The sequence below is a fragment of the Drosophila takahashii genome, chromosome 2L, assembly GCF_030179915.1.
Source record: "Drosophila takahashii strain IR98-3 E-12201 chromosome 2L, DtakHiC1v2, whole genome shotgun sequence".
NCBI lineage: Eukaryota > Metazoa > Arthropoda > Insecta > Diptera > Drosophilidae > Drosophila > Drosophila takahashii.
Window position 1 is genome coordinate 11,648,006 of NC_091678.1, and position 25,702 is coordinate 11,673,707.

The following is a 25,702-nucleotide window of genomic DNA, read 5'->3' on the forward strand; positions in this document are numbered from 1 at the left end:
CGTGTCCTGTTATTTTTCGCTTGTTTGGTTTCTTCGGTGTGCCATTGTCAGCTCATTTGTAATTTTTGGCACAACGATTTCAAATTAAGCAACCGGAAATGAGCTGACATTTTGTATTCTGTTTCTGTTTCGCTCGCATTCGGTGGCTGGCAGCTTAACGGCACTTTTGCGGTTATTCGTCAGGATCTGGTTGTGGATGTGGATCGGGATCGGGATCAGGAACCATAGGGGCAATCACCATGGCATCGTCGTGGCCGTCATCGTTATCCTTCCCGGACACCGAATTCCCACCCCACCAGCAGTTCTGCCTTTCAACTTGTCTTGTCTATTATGACAATATTAATATTTACATTTTACAGTTATTGTCTAGCCAGAGCATTTCCCACACAGCACATCCCGCACTACAGATATTTGTATATACATATATATACACATGGATTCATGTTCACATGTATCCTTTTTGTTTTGTATGCTGCCACTACTGCTTGTCATGTTTGCTGCCTCGTATGCATTTGGTATTTTCTTGTTTATTGCTTTATGTTTCAACCGCTGCTGTTCTGCAGTTTTCTCCATGGATATACGTACTGCATCTTGTCAATATGGTTTCCATTCTGCATGTTGTGCATTAGTTCCGTTCGTTGTTGACCACTTTAGTCGCTGTCTCCCAAGATTCTCTCTTTAGTTTCTTATTTTCCTGAATGCCGTTTCATTTAGGGTTTATTTAAAGTTTGGTTCCTTACAAGTTGTTTGCAGAGGAGCTCTGAAATGTAATATTTACAAATATCTGTGAGTTTTTTAAAAATAAATATCAGAGTAAGAAGACAAATTAAAAAAAAATAGAAGAAAATGATATTCTTAGACAGAATCTACCATAAATGATGAGTTAATAAGACATCGGTAAAATGAAAAAGATTTATTAAATGGTAACGTTTCAAAGTTAAAATAGCCTTCTTACTTTGAACCACTTTGCCATGTAGACCTTACACAGTATTTTAAAATTAAAATCCCTGTTTGGCATAAAAGTCCCTTCGCAGCACTGTTAAATCAAAAAACAACCCACTTTTCGAACTTGAAAGCTTTCTCATCGAAGGGAAATTTAAACACAATCTCTTACTCGCTCTTGGGGGTTATATCCGAGGCTCTCTAGAATTTCCCTGGCCAAAACAAGGGCTTCGGCTCGCGTTTCGTCAAGTGCCGAGGGACCCAGCTCTTTGGCCGCTTCTCTCGCCGCCAGGACACGATTACATCCGAATTCCTTCGATTCCAGCTTCTACTTAACAGCTCGGCATCGGGTCCTTCAGCAGCAGCTGCTGTTGTTGGGATTCCGATTCCGAATCCGTCGACGGCCGACAGCTTCCTGCCGCTGATGCTTCAGTTACGTTGATAATGTCAAATCGTTTGGTTCGCTCTGCTGTTGCCACTTTTCACCGCCCACGAGTACAACCACAACAAAGCTGCCAAATACGAGGGCCGACGAGCCAATAAATTTAAATAATATCCCCATCACAACAAAGAATAAACAGCAGCTTAACGAGACGACAAAAAGAGAGAATCAAATAAAAAATATTACCAAAGAAATTGCAACTCGGTGGACAAACAAATGCCGGCTAAAAAAAGTGTCAGAATTTGTGAAAATTAATATTTCACCAGAGATTTGAGTGCTGGCAAAACAAACAAAAACAAAAAAAAACAGCACTGCCAACAGGACAAACTTTTCGTTTCGCCAAACTTTTATTTCGTACACACGATTTGCTCGCGAAAATTATGAAAAATATGTGAGAAATGTGCAAAATCCACGAAAAAATTCTCGAGTCGGGGCGAAGAGCATAGGTCAAGCCCTATCCTCTAGTGTGAGATATATATTCTGGTCGGTCCCCGAAATCCCCTGACGTTGCTCTTTCAGCCCAGAAAAACCCAGTGAACCGCCCACCGCCCATCTAGTGCCATGTGTATGTGCAGAGGAAAAAGCAGTGCGAATGTGTGTGAGAAGCCGTGTAACATGCTAAAATAAGTTAATTTATTGCCGGCACAACAATCACAACAAAACGCATACAAAGACAACAACTGCCGGCAGTCATAACATTTGCCTTGTTCACCAGTTACCCAAAGGTGAGTTACTTTCGGTTGAGAGTTCCGACTGGGTGATGATGATATCTATATCTGTGTCTCTGATTTTACTTCGTACTTTTACCGGGGGCTCTTAAAATATAATTTACGGTCGTAGAGGTGCTGCTTGCTTCGGGGGTTTTTGCACAAACAGGCTCGTTTTTAGCATAAAATATATTATTTGTGTCTTTCAATATTCTGATAACAAGAGTATCTAAACTAGGTTACAGCAATTTTGTTTACCTTTATTGTAAACCTATAAAAATGAAAAGACAATAATTTATCAATTGCCGAAAAAAATTATAAGGCAAGTTCTTTTTTAAAATTAAAAGAAATCTAATTTCACAAAGGTGTGCTGACATTACTAAGATTCTATTAAGTGCCGATTTTTGCGTTCATAAAAGCATGTTAGTTTCGTAAAAATTGACTGACAAATTGATATATTAACAACATAAAATAACATAAATATAACAGTATATTTAACAAGATTAAATGAATTTGCGATTAAAAAACATTTTTGATCTTGTCAAATGTTTAAAGTTTCAAAAAGTAATCGCTATAAATATTTTAATTAGAAATAACCAATGCGTTATGTATAAACTGATCATCATTAGACGGATAATTAGAATTACAAGAGGCAATCCTTTTTAGCAATTCGACAAAGTGTTTTCATCGCCCATAATAATAAAAGCTTCGTAATTCATTTTATATGCCAAGGTAAAGATTCTTACGAAAAAAAATAATTATTAACTTTATTAATTAATAACTTATTAACTGAGTCAGCAGTTTTAAGTAAATATTACTACATCTTAAAGGGATTTTGATCAGACAAATTCTAATTAAAAGAGATCTGGTGAAATTTTGGACAGGTTCATAAAGAGCAGGGTTTGTACACCCAGAAAAAAATCCGTTCGAAACGTTCAAAAATCAAGCCCAAACGGGGTCAAAAAGTGCGTAAGCCCGTTTGTTGTCAGTTCATGAACGCTTGTTCATAAAAATTTAACGAAATATTTGGCATGCTTTGCGAACGAATGGGGTCACTTTTAGAACATTTTGGGGTTAATTTGAGAACAAAAAGTTCATAAAAAAACAAAAATAAACAAGATTTCTGGACTTGCCACTTGCTGTTTTTACTGTGCGCCTGGTAGAGATGTATTTAATATTCTTTTTTTTAGTGGTTGAATTATTTTTAATACATGTTATACTTTAGAATTTGTTGTTGTCATATAATTTATTTATTATTAGAAGTACATATTTACATTTGAAATAATATTTTATAAAAACTTACGACTCACGACGTCCTCTCGCGGGCTCGAACCTGGGCTATGTCAAAGGCGGACGGTCTAACAGCTGGACCACGGAACCAATTTTTCAAGCACGGACAAACGGGGCACTAGACTTGCATGTTTTTCGGTCCGGGCAAGAAATAGTTTATGAACAGCGTTCGCAATTTCAGAACCATTGTTCATAATCTGACCACAATCGTTCAAAGCTCAACACTTTTCTGTGACGCGTTCATAATTTTACCAAAAAGTTCATGATTTGACCCCGCGGCGTTCGTTTTTCATGAACGAAAAATAGCGAACGGATTGTTCGTAAATCAAGAAAAATGTTCTTGATTTTTTTCGTTCTTTTTTTTCTGGGTGTATACAATGATTGTAATGTAAAACATCCATAAAACATCCATAGATTAAAAGCCAAGATAAAGAGTTTTGATAAAACCATTATCGATTTAACAACTAAATATACAACTCTTTGATGCAGTTATTTTGTTCTTTTAAATCATAAAACGTCTATGATTCTAAATACTAATATTTAATTTAATTTAGACCATAAATCTGTGGTAATGTATGCCAATTTAGAATACAAATCTGTGCTAATTTTTTTGGTAAATATTCAAAAGCAATTTTATAGCTGCTGAAAGCGAAAACTAATTTATTAGTTTATGAAGCAAATAAAATGGTGGTTTAATTAAAAAACTAGTTTATGGCGAGAAGTGCCTCAATTTATTACAAACTGTGCCAGTTGTTAAACCAAAATATTTTGTTGGCTCTTTCGGGCGAAACGTTGTCAAAAAGTTGTTTCAATTGACCTGTCTTCGCTATTCAAGCGTGGCTAAAAAATACAACCGAATGGCTGAACAAAAACTGTCAGATCCATGACCTACATAAGTACGTCGTGTAACCAAATAGATTGGACGGTTTTCACACGCATATTTTGTTTTTCCATGCACTTTTTTTCTGTTCACCACCGCCCCTGCATTCGCATCGTATGCAAAACCAAAACAAGCAGCTTTCAGATTTTACCCATTTTTTCATTGTTTTGCTAGCCTCTCCAATGGAAACTTTTCCCTGTCCATTTCCTTTTTCGATTTTTTGCGGGCTAGCTAACAAAAGTTCGAATGTTAAATGATTTTCATGGCGCAAACTTTAGCAACCCTGAAACTGCAGCTCGGTCATTTGTTAGCCTGTCAAAAAGGCAAAGAAAAAATGCACAAATAACTCTGGCTGACACGTGAATTTATTGCATTCAAAAATATGAAAAGTTCCATCAAAAGTGCAACAACAGGGTACTACAGGGTACTAGTACAGGGGTCCGAAGCAGCCCCACTCCCAGCAGTTTTTGCACTTGTTCGGCACGAAATAGAAGGGCGGGGCACATCCGCACCCGCATCCGCAGTTGCAGGTGCACTTCATGCAGGGCAACAGGGGACCCACGGGGCCGCAGGTCAGGCGGTACGAGACCACAGCGCAGGGCGGCGGGCCGCAGCATCCTCCGCAGGATCCGCCGCAGGATGCACCGCAGGATCCACCCCCGCAACAGCAACCACCCTCGCCGCAAGATCCGCACCCGGATCCGCAGCCAGATCCGCAGCAACCACCTCCGCTGCAGGGCTTACAGCTGGACCCACAGGGCCCACACGGCGTCCGACATCGTGGCGCCGCACAGCTCATCCCAGAAATTACTTAGTCCCTGCAACCTGTTGCCAAATACTTGCCGCTAAAAAAAGTGCTAAATATTCCGGGGCAATGATGGTAGTCCGCTCACAGCTCCAGGCGCCTATTTAGCACCTTTTTTGTCCGCCACTAGTTGCAGAATCACTTGGGGAAATTTGGCAGTTCCTGTCGATTAAAAGCTCTATCAGTTTCTCTAAGTAATTATAATAGAAATGACATGTAGCTCAAGGATATAGAAATATACAGGTTTTTAGTAACAGGATTTTAATTATTAATTTCGGTTGTACTTAAAAAATTCAACAATAATTCTAAGATTTCCTTTTTATCAGGGATCGCAAGTAAGAGTTACTTTTTTAAAAAAATTGACAAATAAGTTTTATGCACAAATAAATTTGTTGATTTTTATAATAAAAATTGAAGCATAAGAGTTATTTGTCAACTTTTATAATAAAAATTGAAAATAAAGATTGAATTGATATAACTCTTGAACTGTACGGTACATTGGTTTAAAATTTATATATATATAATCTACGCTTTAATACCTTTCTATTGATATGCCATATGTACCCAAAATATTTTTTATAATAATAATATTTGTTACATCATAAAAAATATTTTGGGGACATATGGCATATCAACAGAAAGGTATTAAAGCGTAGATTATATATATTTAAATTTTAAACCAATGTACCCTACAGTTTAAGAGTTATTTCAATTCAATCTTTATTTTATTATAAAAGTTGACAAATAACTCTTATTTGTTGATTTTTATAATAAAAATTGAAGCATAAGAGTTATTTGTCAACTTTTATAATAAAAATTGAAGCATAAGACTTATTTGTCAATTTTTATAATAGAAATTGAAAAATAAAACTTATTTGTCAATTTTTTTAAAAAAGTAACTCTTACTTGCGATCCCTGCTTTTTATACTCGGATAATATCATTTTAATATTAACCAAGCCTAACTTAGTATCACTCCACATAATTTCCAGAAAAACAATTACATTGGTCATAAGATTTTATTTGCCTTGTGGTCACATCTAAAATCCTACATATGTTGGCTAGGAATAACCAACCGGAATCACCACACTCTATATAGCACCTCCTCTCCTCTGAGTGCTATTTGCACAGTTGACCATGCGTGGGTTTGTCTATTAGCTACTTCCATTCGGACACGCCCTCTTTCCAGACCCTCTGGTCTGTCGGGGGGCTAATGTAATTGATTGTCTCCGCCTGGTTGAATTGGAGGTGGAACAGGAGCGACTAACAGTCTCATCACGGTTCGTAATCCGCCATGTAGATATTTGCATGGCCTGCTGTGCAGAATAAATGTAGTTGTGAGATAATATTACTAGTGGGCAGTGTTTGAAATGCTGAGATATAAGCAGCAAAATCTGTTAAATTTTAGCTTTGGGGTGCTTTGACTATTTGAAAGCCTTACAAAAATAATTTACTTCGGATTTGGCTTTTTGATAAACTTACAGCCAACAGTAAAAGCAAAGCCCGAATAGGCAAAATGCTGGATTTTTGGATTGCCAGCTAGCTGAAACAGCAGCCGGATTTTTGTTTATGTATTTCAAGCTAGCTGAGACAGCAGCTAAATTTCTGCTTTTGTAGATTTTGAAATCAGGCACATATAGTCTGTTTCTGACAGGTTGATTATAGATTAGATTTGCTTAATTTCAATGTTACATTAAATGTTTTTGTTACAGAAAAATATGGTTAAATAGCTTTAAAAAACGACGGATTGCTAGACATAACCCTTTTTATTCATATTCATCGTTTTGAAAAAGCGGCAAAGTATCTATTGCAGCATCTAAAAAATTTGGATTTAACTTGACTAGCAATATGTTTTCCAGTGTTTCTTCACTCAGTCGATTTCTGTTGTCGGTAAGGACCAACTTTAAAGTCGAAAATGCTCGTTCAATAGTAACCTGAGAAAAAAAAGAAAAGGAAAAAAATATATAGTACTTTAGTTTTATTTAAAGTAGGAAAATATATATTTTTTTTACCTGTGTGGGGGGTACCGCAAAGCAGACATTACTAAGAGCATATAATTCTGGATCCGTATTTTGTTTCTCTTTCCAAAAGCTAAGGACATTTGCATCACTTCGCATGGGAGGCAATTGAAGATTTTTGATTTTGGAATATATGTCGTTGGTGCTGACTGTATTACTTAGAATTCCTTGTGCCAAATACTCATCTAACAAGTCATCTTCCATGCTGACAGAAGTGGTATTTAATAATTTTTCACTTTGAGCAGATTCTGAATGAATGTTGCCAGCAGGACTAACATCGTTAAGTCTGTCCCAAAGTGTGTATAAATATTCAATGGCCTCCAATTTTTGATCACCAGTCAATGTTGAATGGAACCGTGGATCAAGGTAAAGACATGATAATAGTACTTTGTTTTCCATCAAAGTTTTTGTTCGATTTGTAATAGACTCCAAAATTTTTCCTCCAATGGTAGACACTAAAATTTGTTTTGAATCACTTATAATTTTGGCAGTTAATAATCTGCATTTTAACCATTGAGCATAAAAATTTCCATAATGCAACTGCTCCTCTTGAAATTTCATGATGCTTTTTTGCAATGGGCTCAGCACAGTATAATAGCTTTCAATGAACTCCCACAAATAGGAGTCTAATTCAAAGTTTTCGTTCTGGTTTTTGTTTTTAATAGACTCGATTTTAATTAGTACTTCCTTGGCTTCCTTCAAATTTTCAATCATAGTATACGTTGATCCCCACCTAGTTGGGCAATCTAGCTGGGGCATTTTCAATGATCTAAGCGTAAAAATGTCTCGATATCCATTAGAATTTTTTCTTATATATTTGGTTAAGTTACGGCAGGTTATTAAATATTTTAATACGTCTGGTGATTTCGTCACATCAAGGGCACAGAGTTGAGCTGTGTGAGCAGCACAACGACACACGACTACATTTCCTACTGACATATTTGGAGTTTTTTCCATTAACTTAATTTTTTCGAGGTATTCATCATTGGTACAGTTATCTTCGTCCTCCTCCTCAGTAATAGCCGACAAAAGTTTTGTGGCCCGGATCATGTTAGCTCCGTTATCCGATGTAATTGATAATATTTGTTTTAAATTGATATCAAACTTTTGGAGGACTTTTAGGACTTCAGCAGCAAGGTTTTTGGCCGTGCTTGCCCCAGCACCTTTGAGCTCTACCATACCCAAAATACGAGACATTATTTGACCATTTGAAATAAATTGAGAACTTATGCCAAAAATGTTTCTGCATAACCTGGTTGCACAGTCTATCTTTAATGAGAGTAACCGGTTCCTTACCTCGTTCTTCATATCAATTCTCACATTTTGTGCAACGGTCGCCAATGTTTTTTTAGCATTGCATGCATTTAGGGTTAGCTTCTTTCCATCTTTTGCGTAAAGTCCTTCACAGATTGGATCCAAAATATTTCTCATGTTTTGTGAATTTAATACATTAAATGGCACGCTGTCATCGGTTACAAGTCCAATATAAGAACGTATTAATTGTTTCTTGCAGATTTTAATGTCAATCTTTTTAGCTCGAGGTTTTTTTAGCCCAATATCTTTTGTTTCCAATTGATTTTTTTTACGTCCATTAACTATTATTTTATGAATATTGGCTAAATGAGCCTTAAGATTGCTTATTTTGTTGGTCCGGAGCTTCTTTTTGCAAGTTTTGCAGATAGCAAAATCTTCACCATCGTGCTTTTCAAAAAAATCCCACAACTCATTTGTGTTCGCAGCCATATCAGAAATGATTTTTTGTTTTTTTGAGATAAATTTATTTAAAACTTTAAAGCAGCTGTTGCTTGGATTTAAAAATCTACAAAAGTCGTAAGTTCGGCTGCTGTTTCAGCCAGCTAAAAATTCAAAAGCAAAAATCTGGCTGCTGTTTCAGCTTTATCAAATTAAAAAGCAAAAATCTGGCTGCTGTTTTAGTTTGAAAAATTTCAAAAGCAATATGTTGCCTTTGATTTGACTTGAAAAATCTACAAACAAAAATCGAAAGCAAAATCCGAATCTTTAAAACATGTTGCTAGATTTTAAACACTGCTAGTGGGCTTTTACAAAACATATTCTAAGTTCAGTCCACAAAAATAAATTATATTGCACTAAAGTACATTTAAATATTGGGTAACAGATAAAAACTTTATTTAGTCAAAAACGAAAATTAAAGATTTCTGAGATGTCGCAAGGAATAAAATTCAATTTCATTTCGGAAATCAATGGTTCCCTTTTTCAAGTCTAGTTATTGTCCTCTTGTGTTCCTTGGTGCCACTCACTTTCCGATTCCGATTTAGCCAGCTTCCATTTTAGGCCAGATTTTCGGAGCGTAGAAAGCCCCGAGGGCGGCGTCGATGAGATTGTCAACAGCTGCCAGAGCAAAAAATCGCCTTTGGTCCCCGTACAGCCAGTCTACTGCAGTTCGCTTTTCACTTCGGTACCAAACACTCGATTTTGTGTCCGCTCCAAGGGCAATAACTAACCCAAAAAAATAGAAAAAATAGTAACAATTTGGAAACCAAACCGAAACAAAGTCAAGATGTGTGGTGGCTGGGCCTGTTGTTCTTACAACCTCGCCTGCTGCAATCCACGCCTGTCGACTCTGCGATTCACGGGGCGCTGCTTCACACCCACGCCCTGCGGTCCAGGTGACGACTGCTCCGTCTACGGATGCTGCGGCGGCTGCTGCGGATGTTAGGTCATCCGCGATGATACATGGAGTGGGCACAGAATCGAGTGGATTCCGGTTTCTCAAAGTAGGCCCTGAAAACCTCAGATTGTCAGCCCTGAAACAAACACCATTCAGTCCTTGTCCTGTCGTTGTCGGAACAACATCAGAAACCTAACACTTCCAGCGGGGTAAGTTTTTAGTTTCTATCGAAACATTTTAAATTAAAAAAAACAATTAAAGAAAACATCACACGACCAGTGATATGGCTGAGCACCCCTGATGTAAATCAACACCTAGTAGATTTTGCTTTCTCCTTTGCTATAATTATATCGTTATAATCCCCTTCCGCATATAGTTCCTTCTTCCATAACCTAACCATGTGCGGTGGCTGGGCCTGTGCCTCCTACGATCTGGCCTGCAACAATCCACCTCTGTCCACCGTTCGTTTCACCGGCCGAGACTTCATACCCACGCCCTGCGGTCCCTGCGATAAGTGTTATGTCCTCGACACGAGCCGCAAGAAGAACACCAACAACTGCTATGTTCCGCACATCCTGTCCCCGCTGGAGGCACAACTTTGTACCCTGGATGGTGGTCAAAAGAAAAAGGAGTAATCAGAATTGATAGTATCTGCCTTCGCATTTCGAGTGCAAGATTAGATCTAAATTAATTAGCAGTACTCAATTAAACTGGAAAGACGGACTAAATAAAATGAAAAATCTACTTTATGAATTTTTTCTTCAAGAAAATTATTTTCTTTTTGGTCATCTAAGATGCAGTTTTTTACCTAGCTAATTTTTAAACAATTTTTTTAAGTCTTTCAGCAGAATAATCAAGAAATCTATGTTTTATGCTTCTTAATGCCTGGGTCCCGATATTGTACTTACAATTTTACGTGTGTATTTAGAAACTAAGTCATTTTGGAGATATTTCTTTAGTCATCTAAATTCACTATACTTAAATTATTTTTAAGCATTAGTTGCCTACTTTATAGATTCCCAGTTGTAGTAAAGTAAAGTTTTCTTAAACACATTAATTTATTGAACAGCTTGAACCGTTGCACAGAAATCAGCAGCCAGGTTCAAACCAAAAGCACAAAAAAATTCCACGTCCTCCGAGGTTAGTTTATTCCAGACTCTGTGATCGCATTTAAGGTCGATCGATGTTCAATAGAAGGGTCCGAAGCAGCCCCACTCGCCGGCGCAACAGCACCTGTTGGGTGGACAGGTCCAGGGACCACAGGGCGGATTGGGGCCGCAGCAGCAGTTGTTGTAGTTCATGGCCGGCAAGGCGGGTCCAACCGGTCCGTAGGCCAGGGCATAAGACACTGATCCACAGGCTCCTTGGCAACACATCTTCAGTGGGTTAACTACAAAAGAAATGCAATATAATAGGTACCACAAATGCAAGCACAACTCACAGTTCGTTTCAGTCGGAGAGGTTTGCTTGAGAAAAAGATTTCTAGTTTTATTTTGAACACGGAATTTTTTCGGACTTTTGGTTTATGTACCGGTGAAAGCGTACGAGCTGTTTACAAAACAAGTGACTAGACTGGAATGAGCTGACTTCGGGGACGGGAGCATGGGGCCAAGGGAATTCCTTCTCAGGGCCCACTTGATGTGGAGAAATTTAAAACCAGCCAGAAAGGCAGAAACGGAATCAAAGTGGGCTACAGAAACTGCCTTGAAAATCGATCAAAGTCAAGTTGTTGTTGTTGAAGCTGGTGCTGCTGCTCTCCTCCTGGCAGAGCTCACAAATTTCACACATCAATGATTTAACATCGGAGCGACAAATAAAAAAAATTGAATTTCTCTAACGACAAAACAGCAGCGCAACAGATTCGCCCCTCTGGCAAAAATAAGAAATCATTGAAACATGTCTAAAAAAAAATACACGACGTCGACTACTCTGGGGAGAATAACACTAGAACATCAGCAAAATATCAAAGGATGGGTGAAGAGATGCCGAAAGGATTTTACACAAGACCCGCTCTAAACTGGGGCAACGGCAATGTCGAGGCAGACACGAAGGTCTATTAGACTCAACGAAGCAACCTTAACGTTATTTTCCAGCTTCCTTTGCTTTTTCGGGGGGAAGGTTAATGTAAGGGCATGTGTGTGTGGGCGGGCCAGGATATAGGATGAAGGATAAAGGATATATAGGATACGGGGACTCGTGTGCGTCTGCGGGCGTTGTGATTCACAAAAGCTGACAAGCTCATCGATCCCTGAACATTAGCTAAACATAAATTACACAGATGACTGCACAACAATTGAGGCGTTTATTATAATGTGTGTTCACACTTGAGGCTTTCAAAAGATGCACTCACAGCATATAGGGAAAGACTTTGGGCCAGGAAGATTTAACTTTTACTTGCTTAAATGGAGTATTAAATATTGATTGAATTTTGGGTAATGGCAATTGTTTTAATATCTTCAAGCGAATAATTTGAAACATGTTTAAAGGGAGGATAAAAAGGGGATTACATAAAAAAATAAACATTTAAAATATCCTCTTATCTATTTCGAAGTTGTCTATTAACAATAACCCCCATCTGCATTTAACTAACCCTCTTTTGTCTAAAAGACAATTCCTCCAAAAACTCCTTACAGTTTATATTGACAATGAATCTTTGGCTGTTTGGCTTTCTATTGGCGCACATAATTTATTCATTCAACTTCTTTAAAAAGCAATTTACATCGATTTACCTAACAACCCTACCTAACAAAAAGAAAAACCGCAGACCCCCCAGACAGTTAAAAACTATTGCGAAACTCATTTCTGTGTAGGGACAAAAAAGGAAGCTCGGCTTCAAGACTGCAATTGAGGGTTCTCCGAAAAACCCAACACCCCACTTAAGATAATCTCATTGGTAGAATGCCAAAAACTTATCCCACCCCCCTTCCACGTCCCTGACAAACACACAGCGTATAAAAATGTCACCACAGGGGAAAAAAGAAAGCGACAAGAAAAAGAAAAACAGCAGGGTAAACAAGAGAGGCTTCAACTAAAAAAGGTATTTCCTTTTAAATCAAATACAAAAATTTCTGCCGGGATTCCAATGCCACTGCCTCTTTTTCTCGTTTTTCCTCCCGTTTTTTTCCTTTTTATCCAAGTGGACACGATGGGCACTTCATTTCACTCCAAAAACATATTGAGCCGGGCCACTTGAGTGTGCGCCAAGAGATAAGCGCAATTATATGGCTTCCACTCCCTGGATCCGGACATAAATGGGGGACCGCAGAGACCTCAGGACAGGGGACATTGGTCGACCGCCCAGAGTAAACTGTATAAATTAGGTAAAAAGAGAACTTAACGTTACTTATGTGACACGGCCTTCATTGAGACAAATGTGGGGTCTTTAAGTGCATCGTTTTTGTTCTATTTTTTGCCTGCCCTTCGAGCGCTTTAAATTTATTTGCCACGGCTACTGGGATGCCCCGAAAAAGGTATACAAAAGATGTTGTGAAATTCCTGCGAACTCTGGCATCTCACATTTTGTCCCTGGTCAAGTGCTCGTTATGGGCAATTTCTGCACAAACTGCTTTCTGGGTGCTTTTGTTTTACTTTCTTGTTTTCTGCTGACCGCATGCTGAGTGCGGCCCTGCTCTTCTATTTTGTGTGGGCCTCAAGCTGAAGGGCCTTTGTGGCCGATGCCGATCTCAAAAGAGCCAACTTGTCAAGCATCGGTTTTCGGGGCAACGCTCACAAGTGACCATTGAAAAGTTTACACTGCGAAGTTGTCAATATGTAGGAAATATCCTTGAGTGCTGCTTATTACAAGTTGGCAGAAGTTTCTTTTTTCGACCACCCACTGCCCCCCATTTTTAGGCAATTCATGCATCTTTGCGGGCAAAGGAAGTGATATTATTGGATTTTCGAGAATGTAAAGTGAACTTTTCTTGGTTTTCGACTATTGGACAACAAATAAAAGATATTTGGAGTATACCTAATTTCAATTAGGATTTCATATTTTTTAAGCCATCAACAAAAACAAAGTCAAATTTTGACTAATTTTGCAAGTCAAAAATCAAAGAATCTCAATCTAATTTGATTGCTTGCCAAAGAAAAAAAAATTTTAGATCGTCTCAAAAATTATGCTCTGCAATATTTCTACCCATTCTGCGTTACTCCTTTCTTTATGGATAACTCTTTAAAAAAATACTCTACCAATGGAAAAAATACAAATGGAGAAAATAAAACGAACTTAGTAAATTAATGTTAATGATTTAATAATTTTTTTTATTAAGAATTATAACAGATATTAATAATATCTAATATTCAAATTTTTTAATAATCTAAAATTTAATATTTGAATATTCTTATATTAATTAAAATCTAATATTCATATTTTTAATGATTCAATTTCTTGCTGAATTAATAAGAATTAAATGCTAATATAGGGCATTCCTAAATTTTAGTAATCGCTTAAACTCTTGGGTTTTTTTGGTTGTTCGCTTTCCATTTGAAGTACAAAATATTTTTCGTTTATTTACCCAACGCCGCCCGCTTTCCCGCCTGTCGTCTCCTTGGCACCGTTGTCGTCTACAGGATACTCCCGCCTCCACTCCTTCGAGCTCGAACTGCTGCCTTTTGGTAAGTTCCACTTGGTCTGGGCTCTGAGTCCCCGAGTATTCAGGGTTTTTTTGTGTGCTATGTGCTCTGTGCACTCAGAAAAAAAATCGCCCTAAATTTTAGAAAATCGCCATACTTTGAAAATCGCCTTGAAATTCAGAAAATATTTCTATTTTTCAGAAATATTTTTCTAAATAATAAGAAAAACTTACCCTGATTAGATCAACTCCTCTTGTTATCCACTTTTAGAAAAATTTTCTGTTATTCAGAAATTTTTCTTTCAAACTAAGAAAAAATCGCCTTACATTTTAGAAAATTGGCCCAATCGGTAGCCTAGGGGTCTAATGCGAGCGGATTATTTGTTTTCTACGCTTATATTCGGAAGCGTGTGTTCGATCCCACGTCGAGGCGGACATTTTTTGCGTCTTTTTTTTTTTTTTTTGCGCATTAAAATGTATACTTTAATACAAATAAGGATTTAGGTAAGCTAACACACACATAATGGATAAATAAGAGTATAAACCTAGAACCCAAGAGAACAGAATGAGAAAGTACTTTGTACAGCGCTCCTCGTGATGCTTCCCTGGCGCAGCTAGTAGAGTGTTTGACTGCAAACTGTGAGGTAAGGGGTTCGAATCCCGCGAGCGACCAAAATGTTTTCCTCAAGATAGTAAGTTATTTGATTTTTATGTTTATCATTAATAAATAATATAATAATTTCAGTTATTATTTCAGTTACAATTAAAGATTAAAAGTGTGTTTGTGTACAAGCATCGTGACGTCATCCATGTGTTTAAATAGAGGAGAGAAAAATAAGTTGAGAAACGAGAACCCCAACAACAACACCCCAACAACAACACCCCACACCGACAGACTCCACCCAGTCGGCATAACTCCCGATTCCCCGATTTTTTTTTTCTTCTTCTTATTCAATTTTGCAAAAACTAACCCTAAATTTAAGAAATTTTTTTTTCTAATTTTTAGAAATATTTTTTCTAAAAGGCAAGGCGAGCTGCCTTTGGCTTAAAAAGTATGGCGATTTTCTAAAATTCAGGGCGATTTTTTTTCTGAGTGTGCTATTTCTTTTCTAAGCGCTTTGCCATGCGGCGTCAAACGTCGGGCGCCAATCCTCATGTGCGTGGGTGCGTATGAGTGATTCTTTTTCTTTTCGCTCCAAAACCAACCCCCCTCTCTCGGTTCATTCGGTTTTTCTTCGCTTCTTCGTTTTTCGTTTGGTAAATGCTGCGAAACATAAAACATCAAATGTAAATTGAAAGTCGTTCGTGTGTGAAACTGAATGTGTCATCAGTTGAAGCGTTTATCATTTTTTTTTTTTACTGCTTTTCGTATTCGTTTTTAGCTTCATCGACCCCTCGGCGGAAGATGAGGGTTTTCTTTAAGAAGTTTAGATTTTATTTGCCGGCGTGTCAAGTTGCCTTTAAACGTTTTCCTGGCTAAGTTGTTTGCCAGCCGGAGGAATGTGCGGAAAATCCCAAGGGAGTGCGAGGCACTGACTGCGCACTGTCTTGTAAAATCTTTTATTTCCGTCCCCCAAATTTTGAGATGTAAATATGAATATGAATTGGAAAATATGAATGAAAGAAAAATATGTGAGTTGAAGCGAATGTAAAAGTATTAAAATTACTATTTACAATTGAGTTGCAGAAGCATCCTTTTTTCTTAGATTTCTTTGTCTCTCGATTAGCATGTCGAAATATTTAGTTTTTGCTGTCCATTAACAGTTCAAATATTTAAAATGTGACCTCAATTTTAATAGCCCAGCATTTCAGATTTAATCGCCTGATTTCCCAATTTATGTGCATCAAGTGTCAAGAGTAAAAACTAACTTGGCAAAATGCAGCCTCTGAGAAAAACCATCTAAGCAAAGAGAAAAACGAGAGCAATTATTGTTTCTTTTACGTGCAAATTATTTGGAAATTAATTGAATGCTACGAAACCTATAGCACATTTTATTTGCAACTCGAACTTGGTTCCTTTTCCCTCCCGATTTTCGTACTTTCGTATTTGCCATGCAAATGTCAAGCTCAAATAAAACAATGGCTGGGAAAATGCTGGTGCAACAACGACAGCTGCCAACTGGAGCTGTGGTTGCCCTTAGTCAAGTTGTCGCCTTTTCCCCTTTTTGTTGTTGCCACTGGGTTGCTGTCTGGTGGCACTAACTTCATGTCAATCCTTTTGTGGCTTTGCCGGTCGTTTAATTTGAATTTAAAATGTTATCCCGCCAAATGCAATAGACACACAGCCCCCCTGAAGCCCCGCCGCCCCTGTCAAGCCCGGCACTCATTTTCCACTTATTTACAATTACCACATTTTATTATATCCCCCTGCCAGCCAGCCAGCACTTAACCATTTTATTTATACCCCTGTTTATATTTGTCACACTTTTGTCTTTGTTCCAGCCACCCACTCTCCATTTTCCAACCCCCCAACCTTCATGGAAGTGGACCGTTTTTAACTGCATTTTTGTGTGTCTGTCAAATCCTGCTGCCTTCTCCCCACCCGAAAATCCCCTTTCCTCTCCAAACCTTGCAGATTTCGATTGTATTTTTGTTTATTTTGTTGCAATTTTAATTACTTTAATGAAAGTTTTAATTGCGAAATAGCAAAAACGCACCGAGCGACAGAGACAGCCAGTGCAAAGGAGCACACAAAGGCGGTAAGGAGGGCGAGGAGCGAAGGGGGGTCGTAATGAGTTTTTGCGGTCTAAGAAAGGTTGGCAGCTGCACGGCAACGATGACGTGAGCACACCCGACCAGGTGAAATTCTATGCCACGTGAGTTTCAGGGAGAAAGGGTTGCGGGAATTACGAGAACAATGGCTGATGTGCTTAATTGACCTATTGGTGCCAGGAACTGCCTATAATCAGCAGAGATTTTTATAATCAATCAGTGATAGTTTTACATCGTATTTATTAAATTAATCACAAACTTACCATTAAGTCTAGTATAGGTATAGGTACATAGAATACCATTTTTTTGTAATTTAGTAATGGATGTATAATAATAATAATAAACTAAACATGGGATAATATATATACTTTGAAGATCCTGAGTTAAAATTCGACTTGATACTTGAACAAAAGAACGTTAAAAAAAAGTTTACATACATTAAGAACTGTTTTAATTTTTTTAATTTTTTTTTTTTTTTTAAACTTAAATTCTACTAGTAACGTTTTTAAATCTTAGAAATATCAACCAACTCACTTATCTACTACTTATTTCCCAAGTTAAATGAATCAATAATTTAGATACAGTCAAAGCAACCAACTGATCAGCTGTGAAGCGCACATTTTGCCACATATGTATTACGTTAATCTGATGGAAACACTTTGATCTGCTCGTAATTGCAGTTGGTGGTTTCATTCATTCAAACACAGAGTGGGTGACATTTGCATATATGCACATGCATGCTCCACTTGACCCACAAAACTGGGCTAGCAAATCGGCACAAAAATGTTTGTCATACTGGGACTCCAACTTCACTTCCTCGCCCGAACCGAGAATGAAATAAATTGTGCAAACAATTCGAATACCACAAGGTATCAAGGCAAATGAAATAAGTGAGCCGTAACCAAGTAGGAGTAGGGATACAAAACAGAGTAAACCCAAACGAAAATAGAATGGAAATCAGCAGGGCCAATGAACTGCATGAGATGCAAAATCTGAAAAGATAGAATAGGAAGGCAATATAAGAGACATTTTACTTACAATACATTACACATTGCATAATGGAATCGGTGACTTACAATGAAAATACAAGACATTTGAAACGAATTCGCTTTGCATGTTTCCTATGCCTCGGGAAAAGAGATTACTCACGCAGGAAAATCCCAGTATTGTTTTCTTTGTCCCAGGACATTTTATATTGAAGAATGGCAAAACTAAGCTTTTTGTTTTGCAAAAAATTAAATAAAATAGAAAGCCTACTGTTAAAATATTAAAGCCCTTCAAGTTATATTTTCAGACCAATTGCTCTTTAAAAAAATTGTACTTTGGCCATTTTCACGTTTGGTTTCCCGCTTTCCTTACTTTTACCCGTGCATCATTAAAAGCACTCGCCGTCGGTTGGGGCCCATAAAATGCATTAATGCTTTGCATGCTGTGCCCAAACTGCAAAGTCCAAGCTTAAAAGGATACATACACAATTATGTACGCTTGCCTTTATGTGTTTTCAGCAGGGAGCAAAGAAAAAGATACGCAAAATTGCATTTTTGGCAACAAGCTTTTAATTGCATTTTGTATGTGCTCATTACCTTAAATGCGGTGTGAGGGCAATCTTCCTTCGCAGTGCTCTACCCTTAAGTTTGTTTGTTTTTCGAATGTTTTGGCATTGGTAGCAAGGCTGAATGCCAAACTTATTTGCAAAAAGACAATTTTGAATAAAAGAAAAGAGCTATAATCGTGAGTCGACTATCAGATACCCGTTACTCAACTAAAGAGACCGCGAGATTCCGGAGCGCCACCTAGCGGTGATTACATTATTTGACCTGAACCGATTGGAAACATTTTTTAAGTGCCGGCTTGTATAAACAAATCAACTAAAATATAATTTACACTGAAAAAAATCGCAATAAAAGATAACTTTAATTATATGTTTAATCGTTCGATTAACTTTATCACCCATTAAGGAGTATACAAAAATTTCCTTTTTTGAAAGGCCAAAAAAGGGTGTAAGTGTATTTGTGTCACTTTTGTTTCAAAAGAATATAAAACTGGCAAGAACGAAAAGAAAATGGCCAAAAGCGAGGCGGCTGACGAAAAAACCGAAAAGGGAAAAGAAGTTTTTACGACATAAACAAGCAAATGGAATGAAGCACATGTGTGTGTATGTAAATGCCAGTGGGTGTGTGAGTGTGTGAATTTTATTTAAATGGGAAATAATTAAACTGCGGATTGAAGTTTCGCTTGGTTTCCTATTTTTTTTGGCAAAGTGGAAAGACAATTAGGAAATGCTCGTTTAAACAGAGAAAGAGGGGATCAGTATGGTATAAAAGGAGTGGGAAAATAATTCAAAGTTCTACAAGTACTATATAAACAAAAAAATGGCTAAACGAAGCTATCGTAGTTACTGACCTAAAATAAATATTTTAAAAATTTCAGGTGAAAAACACATAAAATCATAAGTCACGAAAAAGAATAAATAATTGTTGAAAAAATATATTTTATCTCACTCGATTATATCAATTATATCCCATATATTTTACACAGTGATTTTAGGTATTTAACGAATTTTTTTCCACTGGACACTTTTTCTCGTACTTCCCTTCTTTATATTTTTTCTGTGGATTAAGTTTTTGCCCCGGCTCTTAATGCTATTATTTTTCCATTTGCTCAGTGCAACACACCCACGGATTAGTGTTCAAATGAAATCGATTTCAGAGTGTGTGTTTGTTCTGCTTCTGTGTTTGAGGCGATTTTTAATTAAAGTACTGCAGTTAATTGCATTAATCACTGTATTTGCCAAGAGCGCTGGGGCATGCACATGGTGCTGATGCCATCAAATAGAACTGGAACTCTGAAGCGCAACACTTAATGAATTATTTAACTGAATTTTGCTCAATTATTTAATGGGCAATCAAAAAGCAATGAAGTTTAGCAAAGTTTTTGTTTCGCAACTCAAATGGTTGTAATTTAATATTAATGAGAATTGTTATCCTAAATGAGTAACGTTTTCAATTTAATATTTAAATCGAAAGCGACTATAATTGTAAAAATTATATAGATTTAATAAAAATTATATATTTTTAGTTTTGCATTTGCAATTATTTCAATTTTATTGCCGATAAATTTAGTCTAATCATAAACTTAAATGTTCTTACAATTGCAGCTGTGTGTTTGCCTCTGAGTAAACCATATCTACAAAACTCAGAAATAGGCCAAATTCAATTGACATTTATTGGCCAATATATATTTATAAGGCCCGAACGGAAGGACGTAAAGCAAGATCCAGAAAAGAAAAATAGAAAAAGGAGAAAGGAAAAAACGTCCCCTACAGAAAAATAGTAAAACTATCTATTTCAATGCCGACGACGACTATTCCGACGACCCATCACATGCAAATGGCCAACAAGTGGAGGGCGAAGAAGGACTGCGGGTTCCAGGGGCATGGATATGTAGCCCCAAGTGGGCGTGGTTGCGTCTGCTGGATATCCCTGATGCTGCTCCTCATCCTGGTGCCTGGTAAGTGAATTATAAACCGAGCGAGTCCAAATCACAGCTAAGTCAAGTGACACAAAGTCGAAGGACGACAAAAACTTTGATGAGATATCTCAAAAAGTTGCGCAAAGCCTCCAAATATAAATGACAGCCGTCCAGGCTGACAGACGAGAGTCCTAGATGAGTCCCCGACTTTGGCGATAATTAATTTTTAAGCCGCGCAAAATGAAGCGAGGACAAGTGGCCGAAGTGGGTGGGAAAAATGCGGAAAAGCGGGTGGCGGCGGGTGGGGAAAAGCTGGCTAAATGGAGCGGCAAGGACAGCGGAAGACGAAATCAATCGTTCGTAAAATAAACAAATCTTATTTTTCCGCAAACATTATTTCTCATCAGCCGAAGCGGAGGCGAAAGCACATTCAGCAAATGGCAATAAAAACAAAAGATCTGCGATGACAACAACATTTTTCATAAATACGCGCATTCATCTGCATGAAACGATGGCCAGAAAAAGAGGAGCCCAGGAAGCAGTTAAATAATTCGAGGGTGGCTCTAAATGTTTGAAAAATAGTGTATTTGAATCAAACATTTACTTACCAGTTTTTTAAACTATTTCGTACTTATCAATACCAAATATTTTTATAATACATTTTATTATATATTTTTTATGAATTTAAATATTTAATCCTTTGTTGTCTCTGACAATTGATATCCTAACTTTATTAAGTTTAAAAATATTAAACATAATAATACATTTCATAAGGCACTTCTTAAACTCTTCAAATACGGCAGCTTCTTCGATTTCTGATTGAGTTTAATCGGCCTTCAAGTAATGAAAAAATAAGAAAGGTTACCAGGCGACTAATTCCTTGATCCACCCAATTTCAGTACTCAACAGATTCAACTCATTGAGCTTTTCTTCTCCTCTCAAATGCTACCATCCAACCGCAACAAGACCAAAATGATGATGTTGCAAAAGAAACTGCGATACTAAATATCCAACCAATGCTTCTGACTGCCATTTTTGCTGGCTATATTCATTTTCCTTCTTTTTTTTTTGTATGGCCAAAAGGCGCGAGCGGGACAATGTGTAAACAAGCAAAACAAAAAGGCAACTTAGGGCCAACTGCGGGGGGAAAGGATATATAAATAAAGATATATAGAAGGGACGAAAGCAATTGCTGCCTAGAGACGGAGAATATATATTTCATAATTTTTTGCGTGATGAAGTCGCATTTGTTGGGATTAAATGAGATTTTCTTGCAATTACCGAATGTGTGGTTAGGGCGCAAGTTTTATTTATTTTCCCCCCATTTTCCTTTCGCCTCTGCGCAATCACCCAGTACTCTTCGAAATTACAATTTTCAGTTGGCTAGCAGCTTAGCCGAAAAACATTCTCTGGCCTCGCTTATTGATTCGAAACTTTTTCCGATTGCTCCAAAGTTGCCTTTTCAATTTCGCCACAGATCGATCGATACTTTCTAATTTATGCTAAACGCACACAAAAAGGGCCTGTCGAAGGGAAAGTGCTTGCCGTGACCAGCCTTTTGAGGGCCAAACAATAAACAATGCACACTGCATCCCCGAATGTGGGGATTAAGTGGAAAACTCATCGGACCCTCGAGCCCCAAAAAAAGGGAAAACTATTCCATTCATTTTTGGCCCAGCCCAGCACATGCAACATGTTAGGAAGCCCTCCTCGCAGAACAAAGGCCAAAATTGGCTATATCCCTCAATATAGGTTTGCCTGGAAAAAGTTTCTTCTCTGCGGGCAGCTTCAATCACAATGGAAAGGCAGCAGCAGCAGCGACTGAGCAAGAGATACGTTTTCAATTTTCCAGAATGCACAAAAGTCAGTTAACATTCTTCAACGGCATCATCATCATCGCTATCGTCATCATCATCCTGATCATATACCACATATCACGCATACGCCCTGGTGTGCCTGAGCTTTATCAGCCTTTCGCTGGCAGGCCTTCTGTTTAGCATCTCAGGTCCACTCAGAAAATAAATTATATAATTAAAAATAAAAAATCTAAAAATTTTTCTATTTCGTATATAAATTATAAAATTGAACGTTTGTGAGCACGGAAGTTTACTTATTGCCTCTTTAACTTGCTTAATTAAATATAAATAAACCGCAAAAAAAGAAAGTTTTCTTTGAGTGCACCTCACATGCATATAAGCCCGCACAGAAACTCCCTCATACACTCCACTTTGCATATCACATGAACTTGCACTTTGGATTTTTTGTTTTTGCTATTTCGGCAAGACAGCAGGTGGATGCAGGAATTAAGGCACTGGGAGCTCTTCTGCAGGGGGAGTAGGGATGCGAGATGGAGGACCAAAGTTTGAGGGGCTCTGGCGCTGAGTCGTCTTTGTCTAGCAGACATTGCCGTTTACTGTCCTGACATTCCAACTTGGCTGCAATGCAGGCAGGCGGCTGACGTGCCTTTTGTCAGCATCCGACTATTGCGTGAAGAGTGCGGTTGATGTCAGTCAGTTTGTCAGTCCGTCGAGCAGCAGAAGGTAAAAATATTTTCGTAATCTGATGGCTAATGCGGTTGAACTATGCCAACGATTCTCATTTTACTTAGGGAAAAATATGGAATTACAAAGGAGTTACTTGTTAGTTTGTTTTTACTATTTTCTATATAGTTTAGGAATAACAAGAGAGAACGCTATAGTCGGGTTGTTGTCCCGACTATCTAATACCCGTCACTCAGCTAAAGGGAGTGCGAACGCTGTGTCGGGTTGGTGTCCCGACTAATAATCGTAACTCAGCTAAAGGGAGTGCGAGGGAGATAGATATATAAATTTTGATTGCGTATAACTTTTTAATGAATGGTCCGATTTGAAAAATGTCTTCTACATTTCGATAGGTATAAATATACACAACAAAATTGCAGTTATACTTCTCGGAAATCTTTAAAGATGTGGGCGCAGGACCCATTTTAAAATCGTTAGTGGGCGATTGTGGGCGTTAGAGGGGGCGTGGCGCTCGGCTAAAATAAACTTGCGCTGCGTAGGAAGCCAAAGAATATGTGTGGGAAATCTCAACCTTCTAGCTTTTGTAGTTTCTGAGATCTCAGCGTTCATACAGACGGACAGACAGACAGACAGACAGACAGACAGACAGACAGACAGACAGACAGACAGACAGACGGACAGACGGACAGACGGACAGACGGACATGGCTAGATCGACTCGGCTAGTGACCCTGATCAAGAATATATATACTTTATGGGGTCGGAAACGCTTCCTTCTAGCTGTTACATACTTTTGCACGAATCTAGTATACCCTTTTACTCTACGAGTAACGGGTATAAAAAGTAGAAAAACTATACATTCGTATATTGGGTTCAACCAAATACAAATTGTTAAAAGGCTATCATTAAAATTGCATTACTCAGTAGAAAAAACGTAATTTAACTAATCATAAATATCATATATCCTTCAAAAGTTATTACATTGGCTATCAGCTCAAATTACCTTAAATTAAACTGCTTCATAAATAAATTTGACTCTTCCAAAATGAGAAATATTCGAAATCCATAGCGTTTTCATTGTCCATTGCATTCGTGCAAATTAAATCAGCTCTCTCATCAAAATGGAATCCATCCAAATTGTACATATATCGCAATTGAAAATTAATATGCCGGCTCTGTTTTGTAATCCCATAATGTATATCAACTTCAAAGTGGCCTACGCACGTTATAGCCGGTTGAGCTGCACTTAAAAGTGTTTTATTTAAAAAAATTGCATTTAATTTGCACAATGCAAAAACAGAAAAGAAAAAAAGTGCAAAATATTGCCTTAAAATGCAATTTAATACGTACTATTTGCACGCTGGGGATGGTGTGGCATAAAAGATTATGAAATATCATCAAAACGATGTGAAAAACTGGCTTAAAATCTCCTCCATACACGATACATATAAATATATATAAATGCAACAAATTTGTTGACAGAAACCAGGCGACCAACAACAATGAAGCCCCAACAAGATGGTCAATGTACCCGTAGAAATTTTATTCTTTTCTGTCCTTTTTTTGTTTTTTTTTTGGGTATGAAATATGAGTCAAGTTTTCAATGCATGCCGGATGCATTCATTATGCCGTTGACGAGAGGTTCCCAGAGTGGGAGGAAGTGAGAGAGGATAGTGTGGGAGTGAGACGGACATGCAGAGTGAGCGAACACACATGTATGCTATTATAGAGTGTTTTTTTTTGCTTTTTTACATTTATGACAAATGCATTGCACTCACAAAGCTCACACATACACGGGCTCTGTCGCAATCTTTATGATCTCATGCATATGTATGCGTTTATAAATGCCACGATACTGTCGACGAGAAGAGTAGGATGTCCGTTCTAAAGAGGACGCTCTTTTTTAAACCAAAATGGTGGTCGTTTTTGGCCAGCACCCGCTCCCAAAAAGTAACCATAATTATATTTTAAAATGGTGGGCTACTAGAAAAAAAACGGGACAGTATTTTTTTTTGTTATTATTACTTACAAATATATTAGTGTGTACAAAAAAATTAATTTTTTAAGTATAAAATTATCTTTATAGGTTCTCGGTTAATACATTCCCAAAAAAAAGTTTAATAAGTCTTAAAATAAAACAAATAAATAAGATAACATTCCATCAATTTAAATCACTTTTTATAGCTAAAAATTGCATACAGATTGCATAATGAAAAATGCTTCGCATACAATCTGAATTTTGCAAAAAATACTTCGGAAAGAGAGTGATTGAGGAATGGCGAAGTAGAAAATAAAAAAATGAAAGAAACGGTCTTAAAAAAAAGGTGTTGAGAATGCCAAGTCACGAGAGGCGGCACTTGGCAGAAAGGAGTTTGCTAATTTTCTAAGACATCAATTCAGGGGGAGCGATGAAAGTACGTGTGACAATGTCAGACCCCCTTTTTTCTTTATTTTCCTCTTTTTGCCACCCAGCCACGCAGCGTTTTTTGCGCTGATTTTTGGCACGCACACATTTTGCATACTGATCAGCAATCAGTGGCAACAATTCTTCGAACTTTCTTAAGGGCCTGAGGCCAACTAGAAAGTGTCGAGCACAAATTAAAATTCCACTTTGGCATTTGGGGAATTCAATTATTTTTCGTTGCCCCCGGGGGGTGGGGGCGGAGGGGAAATCCCTGCCACCCACTGAACATGCAAGTTGACAGTTTGTCTT

General features: G+C 37.7%; 5 protein-coding genes across 5 annotated transcripts in view; 3 read left to right on the forward strand and 2 right to left on the reverse strand.

The window, feature by feature from the left end:
- Positions 1 to 1,394: 1,394 nt before the first annotated feature.
- The window catches only part of beat-Ic (beaten path Ic), a 46,658-nt gene continuing 22,350 nt past the window's right edge, over positions 1,395 to 25,702 (forward strand). The window contains exons 1-2 of the mRNA XM_017158473.2: positions 1,395 to 2,109; positions 20,176 to 20,528. Of these exons, the coding sequence (XP_017013962.2) occupies positions 20,369 to 20,528 (160 nt within the window). The 5' untranslated portion in view covers positions 1,395 to 2,109; positions 20,176 to 20,368. The remainder of the gene's footprint in view (positions 2,110 to 20,175; positions 20,529 to 25,702) is intronic.
- LOC108068732 (small cysteine and glycine repeat-containing protein 6) lies at positions 4,609 to 5,278 on the reverse strand. Its single transcript, XM_017158474.3, has one exon. It carries the CDS (start codon positions 5,058 to 5,060, stop codon positions 4,689 to 4,691), a length of 372 nt encoding a protein of 123 aa, XP_017013963.2. The 5' UTR covers positions 5,061 to 5,278; the 3' UTR covers positions 4,609 to 4,688.
- On the forward strand, positions 9,481 to 9,780 carry LOC108068735 (uncharacterized). The gene has a single exon (XM_017158478.3). The coding sequence runs from the start codon at positions 9,622 to 9,624 to the stop codon at positions 9,778 to 9,780; it is 159 nt and encodes a 52-aa protein (XP_017013967.1). The 5' UTR covers positions 9,481 to 9,621.
- Positions 9,801 to 10,502, forward strand: LOC108068733 (uncharacterized). Its single transcript, XM_017158476.3, has 2 exons — positions 9,801 to 9,941; positions 10,109 to 10,502. Exon 2 carries the CDS (start codon positions 10,131 to 10,133, stop codon positions 10,365 to 10,367), a length of 237 nt encoding a protein of 78 aa, XP_017013965.1. The 5' UTR covers positions 9,801 to 9,941; positions 10,109 to 10,130; the 3' UTR covers positions 10,368 to 10,502.
- LOC108068734 (uncharacterized) lies at positions 10,772 to 11,333 on the reverse strand. The gene is made up of 2 exons (XM_017158477.3): positions 11,174 to 11,333; positions 10,772 to 11,122 (listed from the first exon to the last, which is right to left on the reverse strand). Exon 2 carries the CDS (start codon positions 11,106 to 11,108, stop codon positions 10,920 to 10,922), a length of 189 nt encoding a protein of 62 aa, XP_017013966.2. The 5' UTR covers positions 11,109 to 11,122; positions 11,174 to 11,333; the 3' UTR covers positions 10,772 to 10,919.